This window comes from Hypanus sabinus, chromosome 22, assembly GCF_030144855.1.
Source record: "Hypanus sabinus isolate sHypSab1 chromosome 22, sHypSab1.hap1, whole genome shotgun sequence".
Lineage (NCBI taxonomy): Eukaryota > Metazoa > Chordata > Chondrichthyes > Myliobatiformes > Dasyatidae > Hypanus > Hypanus sabinus.
In genome coordinates this window covers 9,358,799-9,384,626 of record NC_082727.1, presented here as the reverse complement: position 1 = coordinate 9,384,626, position 25,828 = coordinate 9,358,799, and the positions used below count along the sequence as shown (strand labels likewise).

General features: G+C 43.6%; 1 protein-coding gene across 1 annotated transcript in view; it reads right to left on the bottom strand.

The window, feature by feature from the left end:
- The window catches only part of LOC132379806 (semaphorin-4G-like), a 66,083-nt gene that overhangs the window by 38,633 nt on the left and 1,622 nt on the right, over positions 1-25,828 (bottom strand). Inside the window, exons 2-6 of the mRNA XM_059948089.1 lie at positions 21,567-21,715; positions 14,474-14,572; positions 14,265-14,355; positions 4,946-5,062; positions 1,853-2,001 (exon numbers count right to left, since the gene is read on the bottom strand). Coding sequence (XP_059804072.1) covers positions 1,853-2,001; positions 4,946-5,062; positions 14,265-14,355; positions 14,474-14,572; positions 21,567-21,715 — 605 coding nt within the window. The remainder of the gene's footprint in view (positions 1-1,852; positions 2,002-4,945; positions 5,063-14,264; positions 14,356-14,473; positions 14,573-21,566; positions 21,716-25,828) is intronic.

Below are 25,828 nucleotides of genomic sequence, written 5' to 3'. Positions count from 1 at the left end.
GGGGAGAGAAGGACTGGAGTGGAGGGAAGGACCTGGGAGTAGAGGGGAGATGAGAGAGGGAGGGTGGGGAGAGAAGGACTGGAGTGGAGAGGGAAGGACCTGGGAGTAGAGGGGAGATGAGAGAGGGAGGGTGGGGAGAGAAGGACTGGAGTGGAGAGGGAAGGACCTGGGAGGAGAGGGGAGATGAGAGAGGGAGGGTGGGGAGAGAAGGACTGGAGTGGTGAGAGAAGGACCTGGGAGGAGAGGGGAGATGAGAGAGGGAGGGTGGGGAGAGAAGGACTGGAGTGGAGAGAGAAGGCCAGGGTGGAGATGGGAGATGAGAGAGGGGGGGTGGGGAGAGAAGGATTGGAGTGGAGAGAGAAGGACCTGGGAGTAGAGGGGAGATGAGAGAGGGAGGGTGGGGAGAGAAGGACTGGAGTGGTGAGAGAAGGCCAGGGTGGAGAGGGGAGATGAAAGAGGGAGGGTGGGGAGAGAAGGACTGGAGTGGAGAGAGAAGGACCTGGGAGGAGAGGGGAGATGAGAGAGGGAGGGTGGGGAGAGAAGGACTGGAGTGGCAAGAGAAGGCCAGGGTGGAGAGGGGAGATGAGAGAGGGAGGGTGGGGAGAGAAGGACTGGAGTGGCAAGAGAAGGCCAGGGTGGAGATGGGAGGAGAGAGAAGGACTGGAGTGGAGAGGGAAGGACCTGGGAGCAGAGGGGAGGCGAGAGAGAAGAAGGATTGAGGTGGAGAGGGCCCTAGTTGGTTGCTTTCCTGAGGCAGAAGGAAATGTAGACAGAGTCAGTGGAGAGGAGGCCGGTCACTAACTCTGTCTCTCTGCCCACTGATGTCACTGACCTGCTGAACACCAGTATTATGTGAAGCCGGTGGAACGTTGGTTTTAAGGTTCGTGCAAAAGACACATGGTTAACCAGTTACATGGAACTCTGTAATCAGCCTGGTTTTGTACTCGAGTGTTTGTAGTGAGTGCAGAACCCATTTCCTCTTGTTATTAACTGTAAAGGCAGACCCCAGTTACAAAAACCCACCATCCCTGGGAAAGGCTGAGCAGGCCATGCAGCATCTATGGAGGGGAGTAAACGGGCGATGCTTGGGGCTGAGACTCTGCACCAGGGTCTGAGCCTGAAGCCCTTCTTCAGGGTCATTCTTGAGAGCTGTTTGTGACCCCAACTACAGGGTGCTCGTGAAGATCGGCGCTGCATTTGCACACTCTAAGAGATCCATGTAGGCCCTCTTTGGACACCCTGTACAAACGGAACAAGCTACAATGATCAGGGGCTGGGTTAAGCTGAGCAGACTCACTCACCGAGTCAGTGAGGCTCTTGCTGCACCTCCTATCACCACCGCCCCTCCCACGGGGCAGCACAAGACTTTACTGCACCGGTGATCACTGACCGAGGTTCAGTTCTTGCCGCTGTCTCTAAGGATTTTGTACATTCCCCCAGTGACCGCGTGGGCTACCTCTGGGCACTTTAGCATCCTCCCACGCTCTACAGGTTTGAGCTGGTAGTTTCTGGCCGCACTCTGTTGGCTCAAAAGCTTGAAGACACTTCTAGTTTGCCTCCTTGCCTCCAGCATGTATTGTACATTGGCAAATAATTCCTCTCCCTCTCCCTTTGCATCATCATTCTTCTCCTCCCTTCTCCACCTCCTCTCACCCTCCTTTTCCCCTCCTGCTTCCCCTTTCCCCTCCCTCCACTAGCCCTCTCCTCTCCCTTTTCCCTTACCTCTCTCCTCCATTGCCCCCTCCCTTCCACACCCTTGCTCACCCTCCACTCTCCGTCTTGTTCACCCTCCACTCTCCCTCCCGCTCCCCTCTTCTCTCCTCTTCCCCTCCTGCTGCAGACATCCTCTGACCTTGCAGATCCGGGCCACCCAGCTGACCTCTGGCTTTCCATTGAACTCATACTCTCTGACCAGCTTCTCCGTGAAGAAGAAGTAAATCTTGTCATCGTCGCCCACAGAGCTGTTGACACTCTCCCTCAGCAACACTGAGTCGACGAACTCTACGTCTGAAACGAAGCGAGAGAGCAGTGAGTGCGTGCGTGAGATAAAGGCACAAGAAGGTGCGTGTGGAACAGTAGGTGTGGTACCAGCACAGGCACCTCCTTCCTTGCTCAAGAACTTGTCTTACCCCATTTCCAGCGTTCTGCTTCCCATTTCACTGAGGCAGATTCAAGTGGCCCATCCCTCCCCACCATTGGTAGTATCTACAGGAAGTTCTGCCTAAAGGGGCAGTATCTTCACCACCATCCAGGCCATGTTATCCCCTCACAGGCACCTTCAGGCTGGAGCAACAGAAACCTGAAGTTCCACAGCACAGATTCAAGAACAGCTACATCCATTGAGCCAGCTGGTCCCTGAACTAGCCAGCACAACCCTGATCACTGCCTCACTATCTCAACACCACGGCCATTTTGATCACTATGCACTAAAATGGACTACGTGCTTTCTGTTTAATTAATGTTTAATTAACGCTTTTCCTGTGAATGCCACTTACTGTACCCGATGTTATGTGCCTGTGATGCTGTTGTAAGCTAGTTTTTCATTGCACCTGTCAGCCTTGACTTTAATGTCATATATTTGTATAAATGACGATAAACTCAAGTCTGACTTTAAACTTGGGACAATGGAATGGAGACACAAGAGGGTGGAGATAGTGTCATTTGGAGTGACGAACCTACTGCCAGAGGAAGTCAGCAGGTTAGGAAGTTCCTGCGGAGGTAAAGCTCCAATGCGAGGTCTCAATGCGACGTGCCGACCATTCCTTTGTCAAGAACAGTGAATTATTGCCCAAGAGTTCACCCTGACTCCCAGCACCTGATGTGATGTTTTGTAGAGCTTAAACCTTCAGAAGTGCAGAAGGCCTCTGCCACTCCCTCAGGATGTTCCAGAAAAAGCCGGATGCCCCAAAAAGCCGGATTTCCCAGAAGCCACCCGTTTCAATTCTACTTCCCATTCCCATTCCGACATGTCAGTCCATGGGCTCTTCTGCTGCCAAGATGAGGCCACACTCACGTTGGAAGAGTAACACCATCTGGGCAGCCTCCAACTGGATGGTATGAACATCGATTTCTGCTCCTTCACCATTCCCCATTCCCCTCTCTCAACCTCCTCTCCTGCCCATCACCACACTCTGATGCTCCTCCCCCTTCCCTTTCTTTCATGGTCGTCTATCATCTCCTATCAGATTCCCCCACCTCCAGCCCTTTATCTCATCTGCCAATCAATTTCCCAGCTCTTTACTTCATCCCATCCCCCCTCCCAGTTCCACCGATCACCTACCACCTACCACTTTGTACTTCTTTCCCCCCCCCCCCCAGCCTCTTACTCTGACCTCTCCCCTTTCTTTCCAGTCTTGATGAAGGGTTTTGGCCTGATCTCCTGATCTCCGCTCAGAATCCCCCTCCTTCAGCCCTTTATCCCTTTCACCAATCAACTTTCCAGCCCTCTCCCTCCCCCGGTTTCAACATCACCTTGTGTTTCTTCCTCCCCTCCCCCACCTTCGTACTCTGACCTCTCCCCTTCCTTTCCCATCCTGATGAAGGGTCTCGGCCCAAAACGTTAACTATTTACTCTTTTCCATGGTTGCTGGCTGGCTGCTGATTTCCTCCAGCATTTTGTGTGTATTGCTTTGGACTTCCAGCATCTGCAGAAACTCTTGTGTTCGTGTTTAAGAATAATGGAAACTTTGGATCAGAAAGCAATATTTGGGTGTATAAAGGAGGACAGGAGGATTAATACAGGGCCTTGGTGGAGGACTTTGTCAAATGGTGCAAGCTGAATCATCTGCAGCTCAACATCAGTAAGACAAAGGAGGTGGTGATGGACTTTAGGAAGACTAAGCCTGCACTGTTCCCTTGTTACTATTGATGGTGAGGATGTGGATGTGGTGAGAACCTACATGTACCTGGGGGTGCACCTGAATGACAGACTTGAGTGCAGCACCAACACAGGCTGTGTACGTGAAGGGCCAGAGTCGCCTCCACTTCCTGAGGAGACTGAGGTCCGTTGGAGTACGCAGGCCTCTCCTGCACATGCTCTACCAGTCTGTTGTCACCAGGACAATCTTCTATGCGGTGGTGTGCTGGAGCAATGGTATCAACATGGGTGATGCCAACAGGCTCAATAAACTGATTAGAAAGGCCCGCTCTGTTATAGGAGTCAAACTGGACACACTGGAGGCCGTGGTAGAACGAAGGACCCTACGGAAAATCCTGGCAATTCTGGACAATGTTTCTCACCCTCTGCATGTCACCTTGGCTGAAGAGATGAGCACTTTCAGTAACAGTCTGAGACAACTGCGCGGCTCCTAAGAGCGCTATATGAGATCATTCTTACCCTTGGCCATTAGGCTCCATAATGAGTCAACTTATAGCTGGGGAAGTGATGACCCCTCCTGTTAGATTGTTTGAGGTAAATTATTTTTTATTCTTTCTACTTCTCTTCTAATATCTGTGCACTTGTAATGCTACTGTGACTCTGTAATTTCCCTTGGGATCAATAAAGTATCTATCTATCCCCCCAGGTTCTACAACTCACACCACAGTGGCCAGGCAACTGACCTTCAAGGACCTGAATGAGATGTGGGAGGAAACCCGAGCACCTGGAGGAAACCCACGTGGTCACAGAGAGAGCGTGCAAATGCCACAGGGTCAACACTTCAGATAATGGCTGTTCAGTAGAGTGAAATAGGTTTTGTGTAATATTGATGCCGTGTGGGTCAGTATAGTCTCAGTGGGCCAAAAGGCTTGTTTCCAAGCTGAAGGATTCTTACGAGTTGAAGAAAGAATCCACTCTACTGAACGGCCATTATCTGAAGTATTGACTCTGTTTCTCTCTCCTCAGACGCTACCTGGTCTGCCCAGTGTTTCTGACATTTTCTATTTTTGTTTCAGTCTACAGCAGCTGTCTCAGAATGAGGAAAGTATTAATGATTGAAGTCCTTACCGTTGGGTGAGTAGGAAAACCATTCTTCCATCTGGAATGAGCGCATCTCAGGGAACCTTTTGATATTCGCCTGTCCGCTTTGGAACCCGTAGAGTGTGGCAGCATAGATCTTGTTGTCTGTGAGGAAGCAGGTCATGGAGGTTTGAGTCAGTAACGATCTCAGCTCATTTAACGTTCTAACTAGGAACTAAAAAACAACTTTGAAAGCACATGCTTGAACTTGAGAGCTACAAGGCATAATTCTGCGAATCAAGTGATCATGAGGAAAGGTCAAAGAGGTTCCTGCCTACCCAACCCTTTAACTGCAATGCAATGCCATCTTACTTTATCTTATCAGGCTAATACCCTGTGTTCCACCCAACGTGCTCTCCCACGTTCTCCGTCACTGCAACCAATATGGGTCTTTTTCCTCAGTTCCAGAGATTCAGAGATACAGCGCAGAGCGGGCCCAACAAACCATGCCACCCAGCAACCCACCTAGACTAATCACAGGACAATTTATAATAGCCAACTACCATGAAACGTACTGCCTGATCTGTGGAGTTTCTCAAGTTTTTACTCGTATTGGGTAACAAGCCTGGCCAGGTGAATGACCTCTCAGTGAGTGAGCAGTTGGACGACAGTGACCACAACTCCTTAACTTTCAGCATAGTTACAGTTAAGATTAGACAGTCCTTGCTGGAGAGTTTTAAACTGGAGAAGGGAAAATTACTAGGGTGTTAGGCAGGAAGTAAGAAGAGTTAATCGGGAAATCAGGAACACTTTTTTTCTGACAAGTCCACATCAGACATGTGGAGGGTTTTGAAAGATCGATTGTGCAGAGTACAGGAAAGGTATGTTCCTGTTAGAAGGAAGGATGGAGATGGAAAGATAAGGGAAGCTTGGATGTCCAGAGAGGTGACGAATTTAGTCAAGAAGAACAAGGAAAAATATGTAAAGCTTTGGAAGTCAGGATCAAACACATCCCATGAGGATTATAAAGAAGCTAGACAGGAGCTAAAGACGGGAATTAGGAAGGCCAGACAGGGACGGAGATGAGGAGAAACTGTTTTCCCCAGAGAGTGGTGAATCCGTGGAATTCTCTGCCCAGGGAAGCAGCTAAGGCTTCTTCACTAAATATATTTGAGAAACAGTTAGATAGGTTTTTACATAGTAAGGAAATTAAGGGTTATGGGGAAAAGACAGGTAGGTGGAGCTGAGTTTACGGACAGATCAGCCATGATCTTATTGAATGGTGGGGCAGGCTCTTCGGGCTGGATGGCCTACTCCTGCTCCTATTTCTTATGTTCTTATGCTCATTGGAAAGTCTTTAGTATGTAGGATTAGGGTAAATTCTAAGGCATTTGATACATATATCAGGAGCAAGTCAATAACTAGGGAGAGGGTAGGACCACTCAGGGATAAAGATGCAGAGAATGTGAGTGAGGTACTTAATGAGCACTTTGCTTCAGTATTTAACAAGGAGATGGATATGGAGGACCAGGAGATCAGTGCTGAGTTATAGATATGTTTGAGTGTTTAGAGTTCAAGAAAGAGGAAGAGGGTTTCCTAGTGTGAATTAAGGTGGATTAGTCCCCAGGGCCTGGTGGGATTTACCACAGGTTATTGAGTGATGTAAGAAACCAGATTGCTGGGCTCTTGACCAGTATCTCAGTGTCCTCCCTCAGCATAGGTGAGGTCCCGGAAGAGTGGAAAATAGTTAATGTTGTACCTCTATTTGAGAAGGGAACAAGGGGAAATCCTGGGAACTATAGACCATTGAGTCTCACATCAGTTGTAGGGAAATTACTGGACAAATTTCTTAGGGTTAGGATGTATGAGTGTTTAGAAACTCATGGGCTGGTTAGGGAGAGCCAGCATGGCTTTGCGTGTGGCAGGTCATGCCTTATCAACTTGATTGAATTTCTTGCAATGTGACAAGACTGATGAGCGTAGGTCAGGGGACGTTGTCTACATGGATTTTAGTGAGGTGTTTGACAAAGTCCCTCATGGGAGGCTAATCCAGAAGATTAGGATGCATGGGGTCCACAGCAAATTGACTGTTTAGATTAAGAACTAACGTGCATAGAAGACAGAGAGTAATGGTTGAGGGTACTTATTCAAGCTGGAGGTCTGTAAGTAGTGGAGTTCCACAGGGGTCTGTACTGGGACCTCTGCAGTCTGTGATGTATAGAACGACCTGGATGAAGATGTAGATGGGTGGGTCAGTAAGTTTGTGGGTGATACCGAGATTGGTGGAGTTGTGGTTAGTGTAGAAGACTGGCAAAGAATACAGGGTGATATAGATCAGTTACAGATACAGGCATAGAAATGGCAGATGGAGTTTAACCCAGATAAATGCAAGGAGACAGTTCGTTGTTAAGGGCAAGACCCTTAACAGAGTTCATTTTCATTTTTAGAATCTTTTTATTGATACATAATCTTCTACAGCAATAGAATAATACCAAACTTTAACTAATTAATATGTATACAATTAATAGAGCTGAAGAAAAAACTGATCATAATATATAAAAATGAAAAAAAAATTATACATAGAAAAATGAAGGAAAAAAAAAGAACCCCATCTAACTAAGAAAAAAATACCCACTAACTACAAAAAAACCCCATTAGGAATCAATCCCCAGAAGTAATATGTTTAACCATCATCTAAATATATAAAGAAAAAAAGTCATCAACTGCCAATTCATATTTTTTTAAAAACTTTAAAAGACTGGAAGGAAACCATATAAAATAATTCACATTAAATGGTAAAAAAAAACCCCCATCTTCTCTCAAAATCAAATTGAGGTTCAAAAGTTCTACTAATTTTTTCCAAACCGGCACATGACATTCCTTGAGAAAACCATTCAATTAATTTAGGGGAAGAGATATCTTTCTATTTAAATAAAATAGCCCTTCTTGCCAATAATATAACAAATGCAATTACATGTTGATCTGAAGATGAGACACCCTGAATATGATGCGGAACTATTCCAAATAGAACAGTTAATGTATTATGTAGTAAATTAATATTCAGAGCTTTAGAAATTGTAGAAAATAAATATTTCCAAAACAGTTTTAATTAAGAACATGACCAGAACATATGTGACAAAGTAGCTACTTCGGTTTTACATCTATCACAGTAATTATCTACACTAGGAAATAGCTTAGATAGTCTCTCCTTTGTTAAATAATAACGATGGGCAATTTTAAATTGAATTAAACAGTGATTGGCACATATAGAAGAAGAATTTATATTTTTCAAAATTCAATTCCAATCTTCATCAACAAAGGTCATATTAAGTTCTCTCTCCCAATCTTGTTTAATCTTTAGTGGTAGGTTCTCTTTTTGTAACAAAAATAAATTATAAATTCTGCTATTGGAACCTCTCACTAAAGGATTCAACTTCAAAATGGTATCCAACAAATCAGATTCATGTAGATAAGGAAATTTAGGTAAATATTGTTGTAAAAAATGTCTAACCTGAAAATATTGCAAAAAATGTGGATGAGCGAGAGAGTATTTGTTAATTAACTCTTCAAAAGCCATCAATCGACCATCACAAAATAAATCCGTAAAAAAATGGATCCCTTTATTTCTCCATAGGAGAAAAATGGGGTCAGTTATTGAAGGTTTAAATGAAAAGTTTTGATATAAAAAACTAGACAACTTAAATTGTTTAAAATTTAAAAAATTGTGAAACTGAATCCAAATCCATAAAGATTGTTTAATAAACGGGTAAAAATTTAAATTTGGAATTTTAGAGAGCTGTAAAGGTAATGGAGCTCTTAATATTGAAGTTAAATGAAATTGTTTAAAAGTTTTTAATTCCAAATCAACCCATAGTGGTTTTTGTCTCTTATTGAGCCAGTATAACCAAAAACATAATTGTCTATATTCACAGCCCAATAATACAGTCTTAAATTAGGAAATGCAAGTCCACCATCTTTTTTGGGTTTTTGTAAATGGTACTTGTTAATTCTTGGTCTCTTATTGTTCCAAATAAAGGAAGAAATAAGGGAGTCAATTGGATCGAAATTTTTTTTAGTTAAAAAGATAGGTATATTTCGGAAAATATATAAAAATCTAGGTAAAATCATCATTTTCACAGTATGGATATGATAAATTAAAGAAAGAGTAAATGGATTCCATCAAGAAAATAGTAGTTTCATGGAGTCTATTAAAGGAACTATATTAGCTTTATAAAGACCTTTATATTTTTTGTAATTATAATATCTAAATGTATTATCAATTCTAAAAGGAATATCATTATATGTACTAACAGAAGCATTTAATGGAAACAATTCACTTTTGTTCAAATTAAGTTTATATCCTGAAAATTTTCCAAAATCTTTAAGTGTTTCCAAAAGATTAGGAATTGATTCCTCAAGATGCAAAATAAAAATCAAAAGATCATCTGCATAAAGAGAAATTTTATGTATGGTTCCATTTATAGAAATATCATGAATGCTTTTAGCCTCCCATAATGTTGTAGCCAATACAAGATTAAATAATAAAGGGCTTAATGGACATCCATATCTAGTATCACAAGAAAGTGAAAAGAAAGAAGAACTGTTAGTAATGACCATGGCAATAGGGTTCTCATTAATCATTTGAATCCATCTATTAAAATTATTACAAAAACCAAATTTTTCTAATACTTTGAACAAATATGGCCACTCAATTCTAACCAATGCCTTTTCTGCATCAAGAGAGATAACACATTGATGTTGCTTAGATAATGGCGAATAAATAATGTTCATCAATCTCTGAACATTAGAGAAAGAGTAACGGTCTTTAATAAAGCCCAATTGGTCCATAGAGATAATTTTAATTAAAATATTTTCCAAGTGGTTAGCCATTATTTTAGAAAGAATTTTTGCATCCACATTTAATAGCAAAATAGGTCTATATGATGAGCATTCAACAGGGTCTTTTTCTTTTTTAAGAATTAAGGAAATAGATGCATAATAAAAAGAAGAATGTAAATTACCCTTCTCAAAGGATTCATGAAATATTTCCAAAAGATACGGAGAAAGTAATCTTTCAAAATTTTTGAAAAATCCCACTGAATAACCATCAAGTCCAGGAGCTTTACCTGATTGCATTGATAAAATAGCTTTCTGAATTTCATGCTCGGTAATTGGAGCATCAAGCATCTGTTGTTCTTCATCAGAAATTTGTGGAAATTTAATCTTATGTAAAAAAGCCTCCATTTTAGAGGAATCTGCAGGAAATTGAGATCTATAAAGATCAGAGTAAAAATCTTGAAAAATGTTATTAATATCCTCATAATTACTTACTATATCTCCATTGTTTTTATGAATCTTTAAAATTTAAAATCTTTAAAATTAGATCTAACTGCTCTTAATTGGGAAGCTAAGAGCTTATTATTTTTATCCCCAAAAATATAAAATTGACTTTTCAATTTAAGCAAATATCCTTCAATAGGATATGTTAGTAATAAGTTATACTGTGATTGTAGTTCTACACTTCTTTTAAATGAAACAACATTTGGAGAGATTGCATTAATGTTATCTAATTTAATTTGTTCAGAAATTTTATCTAATTCCATTCTTGTTTGTTTCTTCAATTTAGCTATATATAATATAATTTGACCACGTAGATAAGCTTTTAATGTATCCCAAATTACTAACTTTGAGACGTTTCCTATATTATTAAAGAGAAAAAACTCTTTTATCTGAGTTTCAATAAACTCAACAGATTCTGAGCTTTGTAATAAATATTCTGGAAAACGCCAAAATGGTCTGGTAGAAACAACATCTTTCAATTCAAATATTAAATTTAAAGGAGCATGATCAGAAATAGCAATCGCATCATACTCACATTTCTGAACATTACATAAAAGTCGAGGATCGACTATTAAATAGTTGATTGTCGAATATTTATTATAAACATGTGAGAAAAGGGAATATTCTCTATCACTAGGATGCATATGCCTCTAGACCTCAATTAAACCATAATCAGTTAAAAAGGAATTAATAAGCGATGCAGAATGATTAGGAAGTTGATGTTTGGATGATGACTTATCCATTAAAGGATTTAAACAGGTATTAAAATCACCACCCATTAATAACATATATTCAGTTAAATCAGGTAACAGAGCAAAGACTGCTTTAAAAATGAAGGATCATCAACATTTGGTCCATATTCTGATTGAAACGTTTAAGATAATTAAAGGATTTGATAGGATTGAGGCAGGAAATATGTTCCAGATGTTGGGAGAGTCCAGTACCAGAGGGCATGGATTGAGAATAAGAGGTCAGTTATTTAAAACAGAGTTGAGGAAGAGCTTCTTCTCCCAGAGAGTTGTGGGGGTCTGGAATGCACTGCCTTGGAAGACGGTGGAGGCCAATTCTCTGGATGCTTTCAAGAAGGAGCTAGATAGATATCTGATGGATAGGGGAATCAAGGGATATGGGGACAAGGCAGGGACTGGGTATTGATAGTGAATGATCAGCCATGATCTCAGAATGGCGGTGCAGACTCGAGGGGCTGAATGGTCTACTTCTGCACCTATTGTCTATTGTATATTGTCTATAAATATTAACCAAAACCATTTTCTTATTACGTTATTCCTTTATCAATTAAAAATCTACCATTAATATCGGCTATAATATCCCCTGATTAGAAGGAATATTAGAATCGATAAAAATAGAGACACCTCTAGTTTTACTCTGGGAATTTACATGAAATTGAGAGCCCTTCCAAAATTAAAAAAATCGATTTTTATCACATAACCTGATATGCGTCTCTTGAGCAAAAATTATATCAGGCTGGAATCGGTTTATAACTTTAAATGTTTTCTTACACTTAATAGGGTGATTCCAACTGTGAACATTGCAAGTTAAAACATTTAACTGTTTAGATGTCATCATGAAACTTTGTATCTAAAAAAAGTAGTTAGACACATGTCAGGATAAGGTGTTCGAAAATGGCGGAGATGAAAACAATAAAAAATAATTAGCATCTGCTCCGGGATTCCATAATGGGAATAAAAAAAGAAAAAAAACCCAACTTACAAACCCCAGAAACAAGTCGATGTCAATCGACGCAAGCCCCAAGAAATCTATATCTCCCTCTACCGAATATAAATCTCATTACAGTCAACATATATCTCAATATAATTAACTTGGAAGGATAGTGTTTTTCTTGTAAAACAAAACTACCTTCAATTTGAAGGTAACCTTCATAATATTAAATAAGGGAAGAAAAACACATCCAAAACAATTCTTGAAATATTTGCACAAAAAAAAATACCATCTTTAAATTGTCCAATGTATCTTCAAAGCACAAGGAAATCCAAATAATTACTTAAAAGATCTTCAATAAAGCATACGGAATAAAAAAAACCAGTTGGTACATTTAAATGCTGCAGAAAAAAAAGTCTAGATAGTTCAGAATTATCTACAGTCTTTCAACAGTTCTCCAGCTATATCTTCGGAGGTTAAAACCATCCACACCAGTCTTTTTCGGAGATAAAAATACATTTTAAGGTAAAAACTTTAATAACCATCAAATCTTCCAATTTCTTCACTTTACACCACGCAATCAAACTATTGCAAATCATTCAATCTTCAGACTTCAGATTTGCCATCGGACTCGTCAGACAAAGAGTTAATAAAACACAGTGCTTCAGCTGGATCCTAGAAAATACAAAACAGAATTTTTAATAAAGAGCCTTAATTTTGCTGGATACTGTAATAATGGGAAGAACTTCTTTTGATACGCTAGTTTCATAGAAGGAGCAAATGCAGCACGTTTCTTAACAATTTCGCGTGGAAAATCTTCAAAAAAATGGACTTCTGAACCTTGAAATGAAAATAATCTTTGTTTTTTTTTCAGGTTTAATAATGCGATCCTTGGCTCTAAAGCCGAGAAAACGCACAACTATATGCCTGTTTTTTCCTTCATCCAAAGATTTTAAAGCACCGGTTCTATGAGCCGATTCAATCTCTGGGAGTTGCAAACAAACCTCCGGAAATAAAGACTGAAACATTTTAGCAAAATAATCCAGTGTGTTGGCAGATTCTGATTTCTCTTGTAATCCAACAATTCGAATATTATTCTGACGTGATTGAGTTTCCAAATCCACGATTCGTTGCTGAGCCTTATCCAAACGAGAAGAAAGATCAGCCGTATTTCTATTAACTTCTTTAAGATCGAGGCTCAAAGAGTCAATTTTTTCTTCAAGTTTCCCTTTTAGTTGAGTTACTTCCGCAAACTTGTCAGCCTTTTTAGACTTTCCATTAGTCGGGTCCGGATTTCGTCTGGTGCTCTTTGAAGTAGCCATAATTATAACTTGCTGTACAGGTTCTACTGAATAGAGTTGAAATTTCAAAGTTTAAATCGGAAAAGGGAGAGATTAAAGGCGGACAGTAAGCAACTGGGTCTTACATGTCCGAGAGCAGGAAGCGGAGTTCTCTAACAGAGTTGTTGTGCAGCGAGATCTTGTGATCCAGGTTCATGGCTCCATGTAATTGGCTACACAGGTCGATAAGGTGGTTAAGAAGGCTTAAGTCAAGCTATTAAGTCCAAAAGTCAAGAGGTTATGAAGCAACTTTATAAAACTCCAGTTAGACCACATCTGGAGTATTTCATGTAGTTCTAGTTGCCCCACTATAGGAAGGATGTTGAGGAGGTGCAGAAGGGACTTACCAGGATTTTGCCTGGTTTAGAGGCTATATGCTATCATGAGCGTCTGGACAAACTTGGGGTGTTTACTTTGGAATGGTGGAGACCAAAGGGTGATCTGATAGAGAATAATTAGATTATGAGGGGCATAGATTAAGTAGACAGGGAGTATCTTTGTCTCAGGGTAGAAAGGTCTAATATTAGAGGGCATGCATCAAAAGTGAGAGGGGGTAGGTTCAAAGGGAATATGAGGGCTAAGTATTTTACTTAGAGTTGTGGATGCCTGGAATGTGGTAGAGGCAAATACATTTGAGGCTTTTAAAAGATGGTTGGATAGGCACATGGATATAAGAAAGATGGAGGGATATGAACTTTGTGTAGGTAGGAGTGATTAGTTTTAGGGTTTTTTTAATTTACTTTTTAGCTGGTTAGGTACAACTTTGCGGGCTAAAGGGCCTATTCATGAGCTGTAGTTTTCTGTGGCACTGCTTTTATTTCAGATTTCCAGTGTCTGTAGCTTTTTCACTGATTTTTCACTCCAAATGGAATGTTCAGCATCTCCTCACAAACCAGGCATTAAGGGCAGACACCATGGTGCAATCAAACATTGATAGCAGTTTGTTCAGACACAAAATTGAAATACAAAAATTCACCCCAGGATGTGCCCAAGGCTTTAACACTCACCAATGATGACGCCTGTGTATCCAACCGTGGGGTTATAAGGGCAAATTTTTCTCCCACTGTGGACATCTGATAAAGTGAATTTCTCAATCTCCTTCGTGAATGGAGGGGGTGGTGGTGGGGAAGAAGATGATCATAGTAATCAGTACAGCTTGAGATGACATTCAGTATGATAGAATAAAAACTCTGTCAATGCTGGACGGAATACTTACAATGTAGGCGTAGTGCGGTTTAAATGAGTTGGTGCCGCAGGTGAATAAATGGGTTGCATTGAATCTTTGCAGAAAACGGATATAGTTATAACAGTCCATCTTTAAAGAGCACGAGAGAAGCAGGTCAGTATTGAAATGTCCCGAATGTTATTTCAATATAGCAGCATCCGTCAGTAACAACCTTTATTGACATAAAGCCTTGATGTGACAGGATGTCCCAATGCACTCACAAGAAAGAACACAATTAGAAGCAAGAAAAACAGTCTGTTTTAGTCCAAGGTGATCAAAGTGGTCATACGGTAGCGATTAGGTGTTTTTCAGGATGATTTAAGAACTGAATGGTTGAAGAGAGGTAGGTATTCTTGAACCAGGTCAAGGAGTTAGGTTTTAAGGGAAACCTTAAAGAGTCAAGAAAAGTTTAGGAAACAATTTCAAGGGGTTGAATTGCCTGCAGCTGAAAATTTCCACACCTGCTGACATCTCTGGGTGTGGTGGAGAAATTAAAACGGGGCTGCACAAGAGGCCAGAGTTGGTGACATCTGGATCTTGGAAGGTTTCAGCAGTAGATCTGAGGTTGTGCCTCATGTAGCAACGGGTCAAAGGGAGAAGCATTTCATGTAAGTTTATATGATCATATCCACTTCCCAAGCAACACTGAAAGTGCTAGAGGGACTCAGTAGGTCAGGCAGGGTCTACAGAGGGAAACTGACAAGTTGATATTTTGGGTCAATACCCTTCACTGGGATTGGAAAGATGGAGATAATCAGTATAGAGAGGTGGAAGGAAAGGGTAGCAAGTAAAGCATGTCAGAGAGGGATGATGGGCAGGTGAGGAAGGGAGAAGTGGGAATGATGTAAGAGGCTGGTAGTGATAGGTGTTTTCCATCTCTCATACCTTTTTGTATCCCCGTTTCTTTAGACAATCCAATCGTTTTTCAGAAGGAGTTTCCCACTGTATCTGTAAACAAAATAACATTGATATAAACAGTGTTCAAATCAGGTGATCCTGAGCTATGCAAGAAACTCAGATCTCTGAAGATCTATCTTTGGCCCAACGCATTAATAACAATTACAAAGAAGGCATGTCAGTGGCAATATTTCAATAGGTGTTTGAGGAGGGATCAGAAGTGGAGAGAGTGAGTTGCTTCAAGTTCCTGGGTGTCAAGATCTCTGAGGATCTAACCTGGTCCAAACACATTGATGCAGTTATAGAGAAAGCAAGACAGCGGCTTGAAGAGATTTGGCATGTCAACCAATACACTCAAAAACTCTATAGTTGTACCGTGGAGAGCATTCTGACAGGCTGCATCACTGTGTGATATGGGGTGGGGGTGCTACTGCACAGGACCGAAAGAAGCTGCAGAGGGTTGTAAATCTAGTCAGCTCCATCTTGGGTACTAGCCTACAATGTATCCAGGACATCTTCAAGGAGCAGTGTCTCAGAAAGGCAGCATCCATTATTAAGGACCTCTGGCACCCAGGACATGCCCTTTTCTACTGTTACCATCAGGTGGGAGATACAGAACCTTGAAGGCACACACTCAGCGATTCACGGACAGCTTCTTTCCCTCTGCCTTTCGATTCTTAAATGGACATTGAACCTTTGGACACTACCTCACTTTTTTAAAATATATAACATTTCTGTTTTTGCACATTTAAAAAAATCTATTCAATATAAATAATTGATTTACTTGTTTATTTATTATTATTATATTTAGATTATGTATTGCATTGAACCGCTGCTGCTAAGTTAACAAATTTCACATCTGAGTCTGATCCTGAGATTTGGTATGTCAACAAAGATTTCAGCAAATATCTAGAGATGTAGAGTGGAGAGGATTCTGACAGGTTGCATCACCGGCTGCTGTGAAGGGGCCTCCGCTCAGGATCGGAAAACGCTGCAAAGGAATGGAAATGCATCACGGGCAGCAGCCTCCCGAGCATCGAGGACATCTTCAAAATACAATGCCTCTAAAAAGGACCCCCATCACCCAGGACTTGAATTCTTTTCATTTGTAATATCAGGGAGGTGGAACAGGGAGACAAATGCTCAGATTTCTCCCCTCCACCATCATATTTCTGAATTGACAATGACCCAACCCATGAACACTCTCTCATTATTTCTGCTGTATTTACTTAATTAGATATGCACATACATACTGTGCGTGTGCGCGCGCGTGTGTGTGTGTGTGTGTGTGTGTGTGTGTGTGTATCAAGTCAAGTCAAGTCACTTTTATTGTCATTTTGACCATAACTGCTGGTACAGTACATAGTAAAAATGAGACATTTTTCAGGACCATGGTTTACATGACACAGTACAAAAACTAGACTGAACTACGTAATAAAAAAAACACAGAGAAAGTTATACGAGACTACGGACCTACCCAGGACTGCATAAAGTGCACAAAAACAGTGCAGGCATTACAATAAATAATAAACAGGACAATAGGGCAAGGTGTCAGTCCAGGCTTCGGGTATTGAGGAGTCTGATAGCTTGGGGGAAGAAACTGTTTTATATATATTGGATTCATACTGGAGCATCCGCGATGCTGAGAAAGTCATGAATAGCACGTTCAGTGAGTTGGCCACACCGCAGGTAAAAGCTACACAAGCAGAAAGGGAAGGGGTGGCCACTAGACAGAGTAGCAGTAGGCAGGTAGGGCAGGAGTTCCCTGAGGTCATCTCCCTCCTAAATAGATATACTGTTTTGGATACTGTTGGGGGAGATGTCTCATCAGGGGAAGGCAGCAGCAGCCGAGTTCATTGCACCATGAGTGGCTCTGCGGCACAGGAGGGAAGGAAAAGGAGTGGGAGAGCTATAGTGGTAGGGGATTCGATTGTAAGGGGAATAGATAGGTGTTTCTGCGGCCGCAAACAAGACTCCAGGATGGTATGTTGCCTCCCTGGTGCAAGGGTCAAGGATGTCTCTGAGCGGCTGCAGGACATTCTGGAATGGGAGGGTGAACAGCCAGTGGTCATGGTGCACATAGGTAAAAAACGGGATGAGGTCCTACAAGGTGAATTTAGGGAGTTAGGAGATAAACTAAAATGTAGGACCACAAAGGTAATAATCTCTGGATTACTACCAGTGCCACATGCTAGTCAGAGTAGAAATAGGAGGATATTTCAGATGAATACGTGGCTTGAAAAATGGTGCAAGGGGGAGGGATTCAAATTTCTGGGGCATTGGAACCAGTTCTGGGGGAGGTGGGACTGGTATAAACAGGACGGTCTGCACCTAGGCTGGACTGGAACCAATGTCCTAGGGGGAGTGTTTGCTACTGCTGTTCAGGAGGCTTTTAACTAATGTGGCAGGGGGATGGGAACAAGTGTAGAGAGACAGAAGGGTGTAAAATGAGGGTAGAAGCAAAAAGTAGCAAGGTGAAAAGTAGAAGTGGCAGGCAGGCAAATCCAGAGCAAAAAGCAAAAAGGGCCACTTTTCAACATAATTGTATAAGGGCTAAGAGTGTTGTAAAAACAAGCCTGAAGGCTTTGTGTGTCAATGCGAGGAGCATTTGTAACAAGGTGGATGAATTGAATGTGCAGATAGTTATTAATGAATATGATATAGTTGGGATGACATGGCTCCAGGGTGACCAAGGATGGGAGCTCAACATCCAGGGATATTCAATATTCAGGAGGGATAGACAGGAAAGAAAAGGAGGGGGGGGGTAGCGTTGCTGGTTAGAGAGGAGATTGATGCAATAAAAAGGAAGGATATTAGCCTGGAGGATGTGGAATCGATTTGGGTAGAGCTGCATAACACTAAGGGGCAGAAAACGCTGGTGGGAGTTGTGTACAGGCCATCTAACAGTAGTAGTGAGGTTGGGGATGGCATTAAACAGGAAATTAGAAATGCGTGCAATAAAGGAACAGTAGTTATAATGGGTGACTTCAATCTACATATAGATTGGGTGAACCAAATTGGTAAGGGTGCTGAGGAAGAGGATTTCTTGGAATATATGCGGGATGGTTTCCTGAAACAACATGCCATTCTAGATTTGGTATTGAGCAATGAGGAAGGGTTAGTTAACAATCTTGTCGTGCGAGGCCCCTTGGGTGAGAGTGACCATAATATGGTGGAATTCTTCATTAAGATGGAGAGTGACATAGTTAATTCAGAAACAAAGGTTCTGAACTTAAAGAAGGGTAATTTTAAAGGTAGGAGATGTGAATTAGCTAAGATAGACTGGCAAATGATACTTAAAGGGTTGAAGGTGGATATGCAATGGCAAGCATTTAAAGATCACATGGATGAACTACAACAATTGTTCATCCCAGTTTGGCAAAAGAATAAACCAGGGAAGGTAGTGCACCCGTGGCTGACAAGGGAAATTAGGGATAGTATCAAATCCGAAGAAGAAACATATAAATTAGCCAAGTGTTTGGAAGACCAGTGGCATCAGCAAGTGTTTGGGCGACCAGTGGCGTGGGCAAGTGTTTGGAAGACCAGTGGCATCAGCAAGTGTTTGGAAGACCAGTGGCGTGGGCAAGTGTTTGGAAGAACAGTGGCATCAGCAAGTGTTTGGAAGACCAGTGGCATCAGCAAGTGTTTGGACTGGGAGAAATTCAGAATCCAGCAGAGGAGAACAAAGGGCTTATTTAGGAAAGGGAAAAAAGATTATGAGAGAAATCTGGCAGGGAGCATAAAAACTGACTGTAAAAGCTTTTATAGATATGTGAAAAGAAAAAGATTGGTCAAGACAAATGTAGGTCCCTTACAGTCAGAAACAGGTGAGTTGATCATAGGGAGCAAGGACATGGCAGACCAATTGAATAACTACGTTGGTTCTGTCTTCACTAAGGAGGACATAGATAATCTTCCAGAAATAGTAAGGGACCGAGGGTCTACTGAGATGGAGGAACTGAGGGAAATACATGTTAGTAGGGAAGTGGTGTTAGGTAAATTGAAGGGATTAAAGGCAGATAAATCCTCAGGGCCAGATGGTCTGCATCCCAGAGTGCTTAAGGAAGTAGCCCAAGAAATATTGGATGCATTAGTGATAATTTTTCAAAACTCCTTAGATTCTGGATTAGTTTCTGAGGATTGGAGGGTGGCTAATGTAACCCCACTTTTTAAAAAAGGAGGGAGAGAAAAACCAGGGAATTAATGACTGGTTAGTCTGACATCGGTGGTGGGGAAAATGCTAGAGTCGGTTAACAAAGATGTGATAACAGCACATTTGGAAAGAGGTGAAATCATCGGACAAAGTCAGCATGGATTTGTGAAAGGAAAATCACGTCTGACGAATCTTATAGAATTTTTTGAAGATGTAACTAGTAGAGTGGATAGGGGAGAGCCAGTGCATGTGGTATATTTAGATTTTCAAAAGGCTTTTGACAAGGTCCCACACAGAAGATTAGTGTGCAAACTTAGAGCACGCAGTATTGGGGGTATGGTATTGATGTGGATAGAGAATTGGTTGGCAGACAGGAAGCAAAGAGTGGGAGTAAATGGGACCTTTTCAGAATGGCAGCCAGTGACTAGTGGGGTACCACAAGGCTCAGTGCTGGGACCCCAGTTGTTTACAATATATATTAATGATTTAGATGAGGGAATTAAATGCAGCATCTCCAAGTTTACGGATGACACAAAGCTGGGCAGCAGAGTTAGCTGTGAGGAAGATGCTAAGAGGATGCAGGGTGACTTGGATAGGTTAGGTGAGTGGGCAAATTCATGGCAGATGCAACTTAATGTGGATAAATGTGAGGTTATCCACTTTGGTTGCAAGAACAGGAAAATAGATTATTATCTGAATGGTGGCCAATTAGGAAAAGGGGAGATGCAACGAGACCTGGGTGTCATTGTACATCAGTCATTGAAGGTGGGCATGCAGGTACAGCAGGCGGTGAAAAAGGCAAAATGGTATGTTGGCATTCATAGCAAAAGGATTTGAGTACAGGAGCAGGGCGGTTCTACTGCAGTTGTACAAGGCCTTGGTGAGACCGCACCTAGAGTATTGTGTGCAGTTTTGGTCCCCTAATCTGAGGAAAGACATTCTTGCCATAGAGGGAGTACAAAGAAGGTTCACCAGATTGATTCCTGGGATGGCAGGACTTTCATATGAAGAAAGACTGGATCGACTAGGCTTATACTCACTGGAATTTAGAAGATTGAGGGAGGATCTTATTGAAACATATAAAATTCTAAAGGGATTAGACAGGCTAGATGCAGGAAGATTGGTTCCGATGTTGGGGAAGTCCAGAATGAGGGGTCGCAGTTTAAGGATAAAGGGAAAGCCTTTTAGGACCGAGATGAGGAAAAACTTCTTCACACAGAGAGTGGTGAATCTGTGGAATTCTCTGCCACAGGAAACAGTTGAGGCCGGTTCATTGGTTATATTTAAGAGGAGGTTAGAATTGGCTCTTGTGGATAAAGGGATCAGGGACTATGGAGAGAAAGCAGGTACAGGGTTCTGAGTTGGATGATCAGCCATGATCATACTGAATGGTGGTGCAGGCTCAAAGGGCCAAATGGCCGACTCCTGCACCTATTTTCTATGTTTTTATATATATATATATATATATATATATATATATATATATACACACATACTGTAAATACTGCTAAACAACAAATTTCATGACATACGTCAGTGCTGTTAAACTTAGTCGGATTCCGATACAACCTCTATAAAGCTACCAAGAATGGCAAGAGACAACACCAGTCCAAAATTGAGTCCCTAATCTGCCATCAGTTGTGCCAGGGCATACATTTTATAATGGGGTACAAAAATGAATTTGGCCAGAATCATCCCTTCCCAGTCCACATTTTGAACAGTTACCTGGAGGAAACACAAGCAGTCACAGGGAGAATGTAAAACTCCTTACAGACAGTGGTGGGACTGGTATTGTAGAGTGTTGAGCTAACCACTACACTACTGAGCCATCCCTTCTATGCTGTTTGACTCTATGACTCTAAATATTTCCATTGAGGGGAATGTGAGAACATGGGCCACCCCAAACAACAGGAAAGGCAGCGTGTGACCACTGCCCAGTTTGGTGGCTGACACATGATTGGAGAGGGCTGGAACACTCGTAAAGGGCCAACAGCTTCTCCCACACGTTACGATCCCGTGAAACGTGATCCTTACCATTTTCATGGACTTGTCAGTGATGTCATTCATATTGAGAGCAAAGATGGCCTCTCTTGCTCCAACATAAAGGACCCCCTGGTCCTCCTCAAGCCAGAACGTTGTGTAGTTGTACATGCTGTGACTGAAACATTTGTAGTCAATTACATCTATAAGAGATGAAAATGTTTTAATGAGATTAATTTTTGATTTGTGTATCAGGAGAATATACAAGAATTGATATTCAATTATTTACTGATTAACAATCAAAAATTACCAGGGCAAAGTAAGTTCCCTTGGTCTTGATCCACTGTTTCATTTCGTTTGCCCTCATTAATTCCATAACCCAGCATTTGTGTCTTACAAAAATCAATCAATCTCACGGCAAGTGGGAGGAAACTGGAGAAAACCCGTATGCTCACTGGGGAGAACGTGCCAACTCCACAAGGTCAGCAGCTGAGGTTAGGATTGAACCCTTGTTTCTGGGGCTGTGAGGCAGCAACATTATTGCACACCCAGTTAAATCCTGTTTGATATCCAGAGTTATGCACGGCAAGATGCTGGTCCGAAGACAGTCAGGAGGGTCATTTTTATTGGGTTTGAATGAAGTGTGTCCCATGAACATTTGCTATAATTCTTCCAGGAGCCACTCTGTTCCTGTGACTGTCACACTTACTTCCAGCCACATTGTAAGGCACAAGACATAGGAGCCGAATTTATTTCTTTTACAAGGTCAGCATTTATCGCCCTTTCTTAACCACCCTTAAATCAAATGGTTAGCCCCACAGGGCAGTTCAAAGCCACATTTTTACAACAATCCATCTTTTGTAATTACAGATTTAATTCAATTAAGTGAATTTAAATTCTCCAAATGACTTTATGGGCTTGAACACGCTGTTGTCAGTCTCTGGGTATTCGCCCCTCTCACTGAACCACGTACCAGCGTCTCCCAGCCCTTAACTCTCATTTTCTTCCTCTGATACACAACAACCACATGCATTATGTAAAACCAAACTTCACTGAGAATAAGCTTCAGGTTCTTCCTGGAAACCTCGGCCTCTCTGCTAGTGGAAATCATGAGATCCCCTTTTCAGACTGAGGCAGGTGACTGCAGACAGTGACATCTTGTAACCCCAGTGTCAACTGAACCAGTGATTTTCGTCGATTATTCAAAGGTACCTCTTCAACCTTTGAACCTCTTCAACATTTTTTGAAAGGTCGCTATCACTGGCTGCAGAATCCTTGTCCTTTATTTCTATTGAGCAAAATTATTAATGGCTAGCAAAGCCTGATGAGTGAATCTGATAGACCAGCTGCATCAGGGACAAGGGACCTGTTCATGGGTCCGAGACGACGCCCTTACACAGTGTTCATCTGGCACATGTCGTTGCTTAGTAGCAGTCTCTCATATCCTCTCACATGGCTCACACATCCTCCTGCCTGCCATGCAGAAATGGAGAAATTATAACCACGTTGGTTTTGGTAACTGTGGCCTCCTCTGTTTGGTGACGAGTATCTACGGTGCACCATGCGGAACAAACGGAGCGTGTGTACAGAGGGCTCGATTTGTTCAGCAGGTGACCTCCAATTTCTGTGTGCTTTTTGCCTCAGTGTTCAACCCCCCCCCCTCACCCTCTGTCCTCAGCCTCCTGCAGTATTTCACCCCCCTCGCCCTCAGCCTCCTGCAGTATTTCACCTACCCCCCTCACCCTCTGTCCTCAGCCTCCTGCAGTATTTCACCTACCCCCATCACCCTCTGTCCTCAGCCTCCTGCAGTATTTCACCTACACCCATCACCCTCTGTCCTCAGCCTCTTACAGTATTTCACCCTCCTCACCCTCTGTCCTCTGCCTCCTGCAGTATTTCACCCCCCTCACCCTCTGTCCTCAGCCTCCTGCAGTATTTCATCCCCTCACCCTCTGTCCTCAGCCTCCTGCAGTATTTCACCCCCTCACCCTCTGTCCTCGGCCTCCTGCAGTATTTCACCCCCTCACCCTCTGTCCTCGTCCTCCTGCAGAGTATTCCACCCCCTCACCTCACCCTCTGTCCTCGGCCTCCTGCAGTATTTCACCCCCTCACCCTCTGTCCTCAGCCTCCTGCAGTATTTCACCCCCCTCGCCCTCAGCCTCCTGCAGTATTTCACCTACCCCCCTCACCCTCTGTCCTCAGCCTCCTGCAGTATTTCACCTACCCCCATCACCCTCTGTCCTCAGCCTCTTACAGTATTTCACCCTCCTCACCCTCTGTCCTCTGCCTCCTGCAGTATTTCACCCCCTCACCCTCTGTCCTCAGCCTCCTGCAGTATTTCATCCCCTCACCCTCTGTCCTCAGCCTCCTGCAGTATTTCACCCCCTCACCCTCTGTCCTCGTCCTCCTGCAGTATTTCACCCTCCTCACCCTCTGTCCTCGGCCTCCTGCAGTATTTCACCCCCTCACCCTCTGTCCTCGTCCTCCTGCAGAGTATTCCACCCCCTCACCTCACCCTCTGTCCTCGGCCTCCTGCAGTATTTCACCCCCTCACCCTCTGTCCTCGTCCTCCTGCAGAGTATTCCACCCCCTCACCTCACCCTCTGTCCTCGGCCTCCTGCAGTATTTCACCCCCTCACCCTCTGTCCTCGGCCTCCTGCAGTATTTCACCCCCTCACCCTCTGTCGGCCTCCTACAGTATTTCACCCCCTCACCCTCTGTCCTCGGCCTCCTGCAATATTTCACCCCCTCACCCTCTGTCCTCAGCCTCCTGCAGTATTTCACCCCCTCACCCTCTGTCCTCGTCCTCCTGCAGAGTATTCCACCCCCTCACCTCACCCTCTGTCCTCGGCCTCCTGCAGAGTATTTCACCCCTCACACTCTGTCGTCAGCCTCCTGCAGAGTATTTCACCCCCCTCACCTCACCCTCTGTCCTCGGCCTCCTGCAGAGTATTCCACCCCTTCACCTCACCCTCTGTCCTCGGCCTCCTGCAGAGTATTTCACCCCTCACACTCTGTCGTCAGCCTCCTGCAGAGTATTTCACCCCCCTCACCTCACCCTCTGTCCTCGGCCTCCTGCAGAGTATTTCACCCCCCTCACCTCACCCTCTGTCCTCAGCCTCCTGCAGAGTATTTCACCCCTCACCCTCTGTCATCAGCCTCCTGCAGAGTATTTCACCCCCCTCACCTCACCCTCTGTTCTCAGCCTCCTGCAGAGTATTTCACCCCTCACCCTCTGTCCTCGTCCTCCTGCAGTATTTCACCCCCTCTGTCCTCGGCCTCCTGCAGTATTTCACCCCCTCACCCTCTGTCCTCGGCCTCCTGCAGTATTTCACCCCCTCACCCTCTGTCGGCCTCCTACAGTATTTCACCCCCTCACCCTCTGTCCTCGGCCTCCTGCAGTATTTCACCCCCTTACCCTCTGTCCTCAGCCTCCTGCAGTATTTCACCCCCTCACCCTCTGTCCTCGTCCTCCTGCAGAGTATTCCACCCCCTCACCTCACCCTCTGTCCTCGGCCTCCTGCAGAGTATTTCACCCCTCACACTCTGTCGTCAGCCTCCTGCAGAGTATTTCACCCCCCTCACCTCACCCTCTGTCCTCGGCCTCCTGCAGAGTATTCCACCCCTTCACCTCACCCTCTGTCCTCGGCCTCCTGCAGAGTATTTCACCCCTCACACTCTGTCGTCAGCCTCCTGCAGAGTATTTCACCCCCCTCACCTCACCCTCTGTCCTCGGCCTCCTGCAGAGTATTTCACCCCCCTCACCTCACCCTCTGTCCTCAGCCTCCTGCAGAGTATTTCACCCCTCACCCTCTGTCATCAGCCTCCTGCAGAGTATTTCACCCCCCTCACCTCACCCTCTGTCCTCGGCCTCCTGCAGAGTATTTCACCCCCCTCACCTCACCCTCTGTCCTCAGCCTCCTGCAGAGTATGTCACTCCCCTCACCCTCTGTCCTCAGCCTCCTGCAGTATTTCACCCCTCACCCTCTGTCCTCGTCCTCCTGCAGTATTTCACCCCCTCTGTCCTCGGCCTCCTGCAGTATTTCACCCCCTCACCCTCTGTCCTCGGCCTCCTGCAGTATTTCACCCCCTCACCCTCTGTCGGCCTCCTACAGTATTTCACCCCCTCACCCTCTGTCCTCGGCCTCCTGCAGTATTTCACCCCCTTACCCTCTGTCCTCAGCCTCCTGCAGTATTTCACCCCCTCACCCTCTGTCCTCGTCCTCCTGCAGAGTATTCCACCCCCTCACCTCACCCTCTGTCCTCGGCCTCCTGCAGAGTATTTCACCCCTCACACTCTGTCGTCAGCCTCCTGC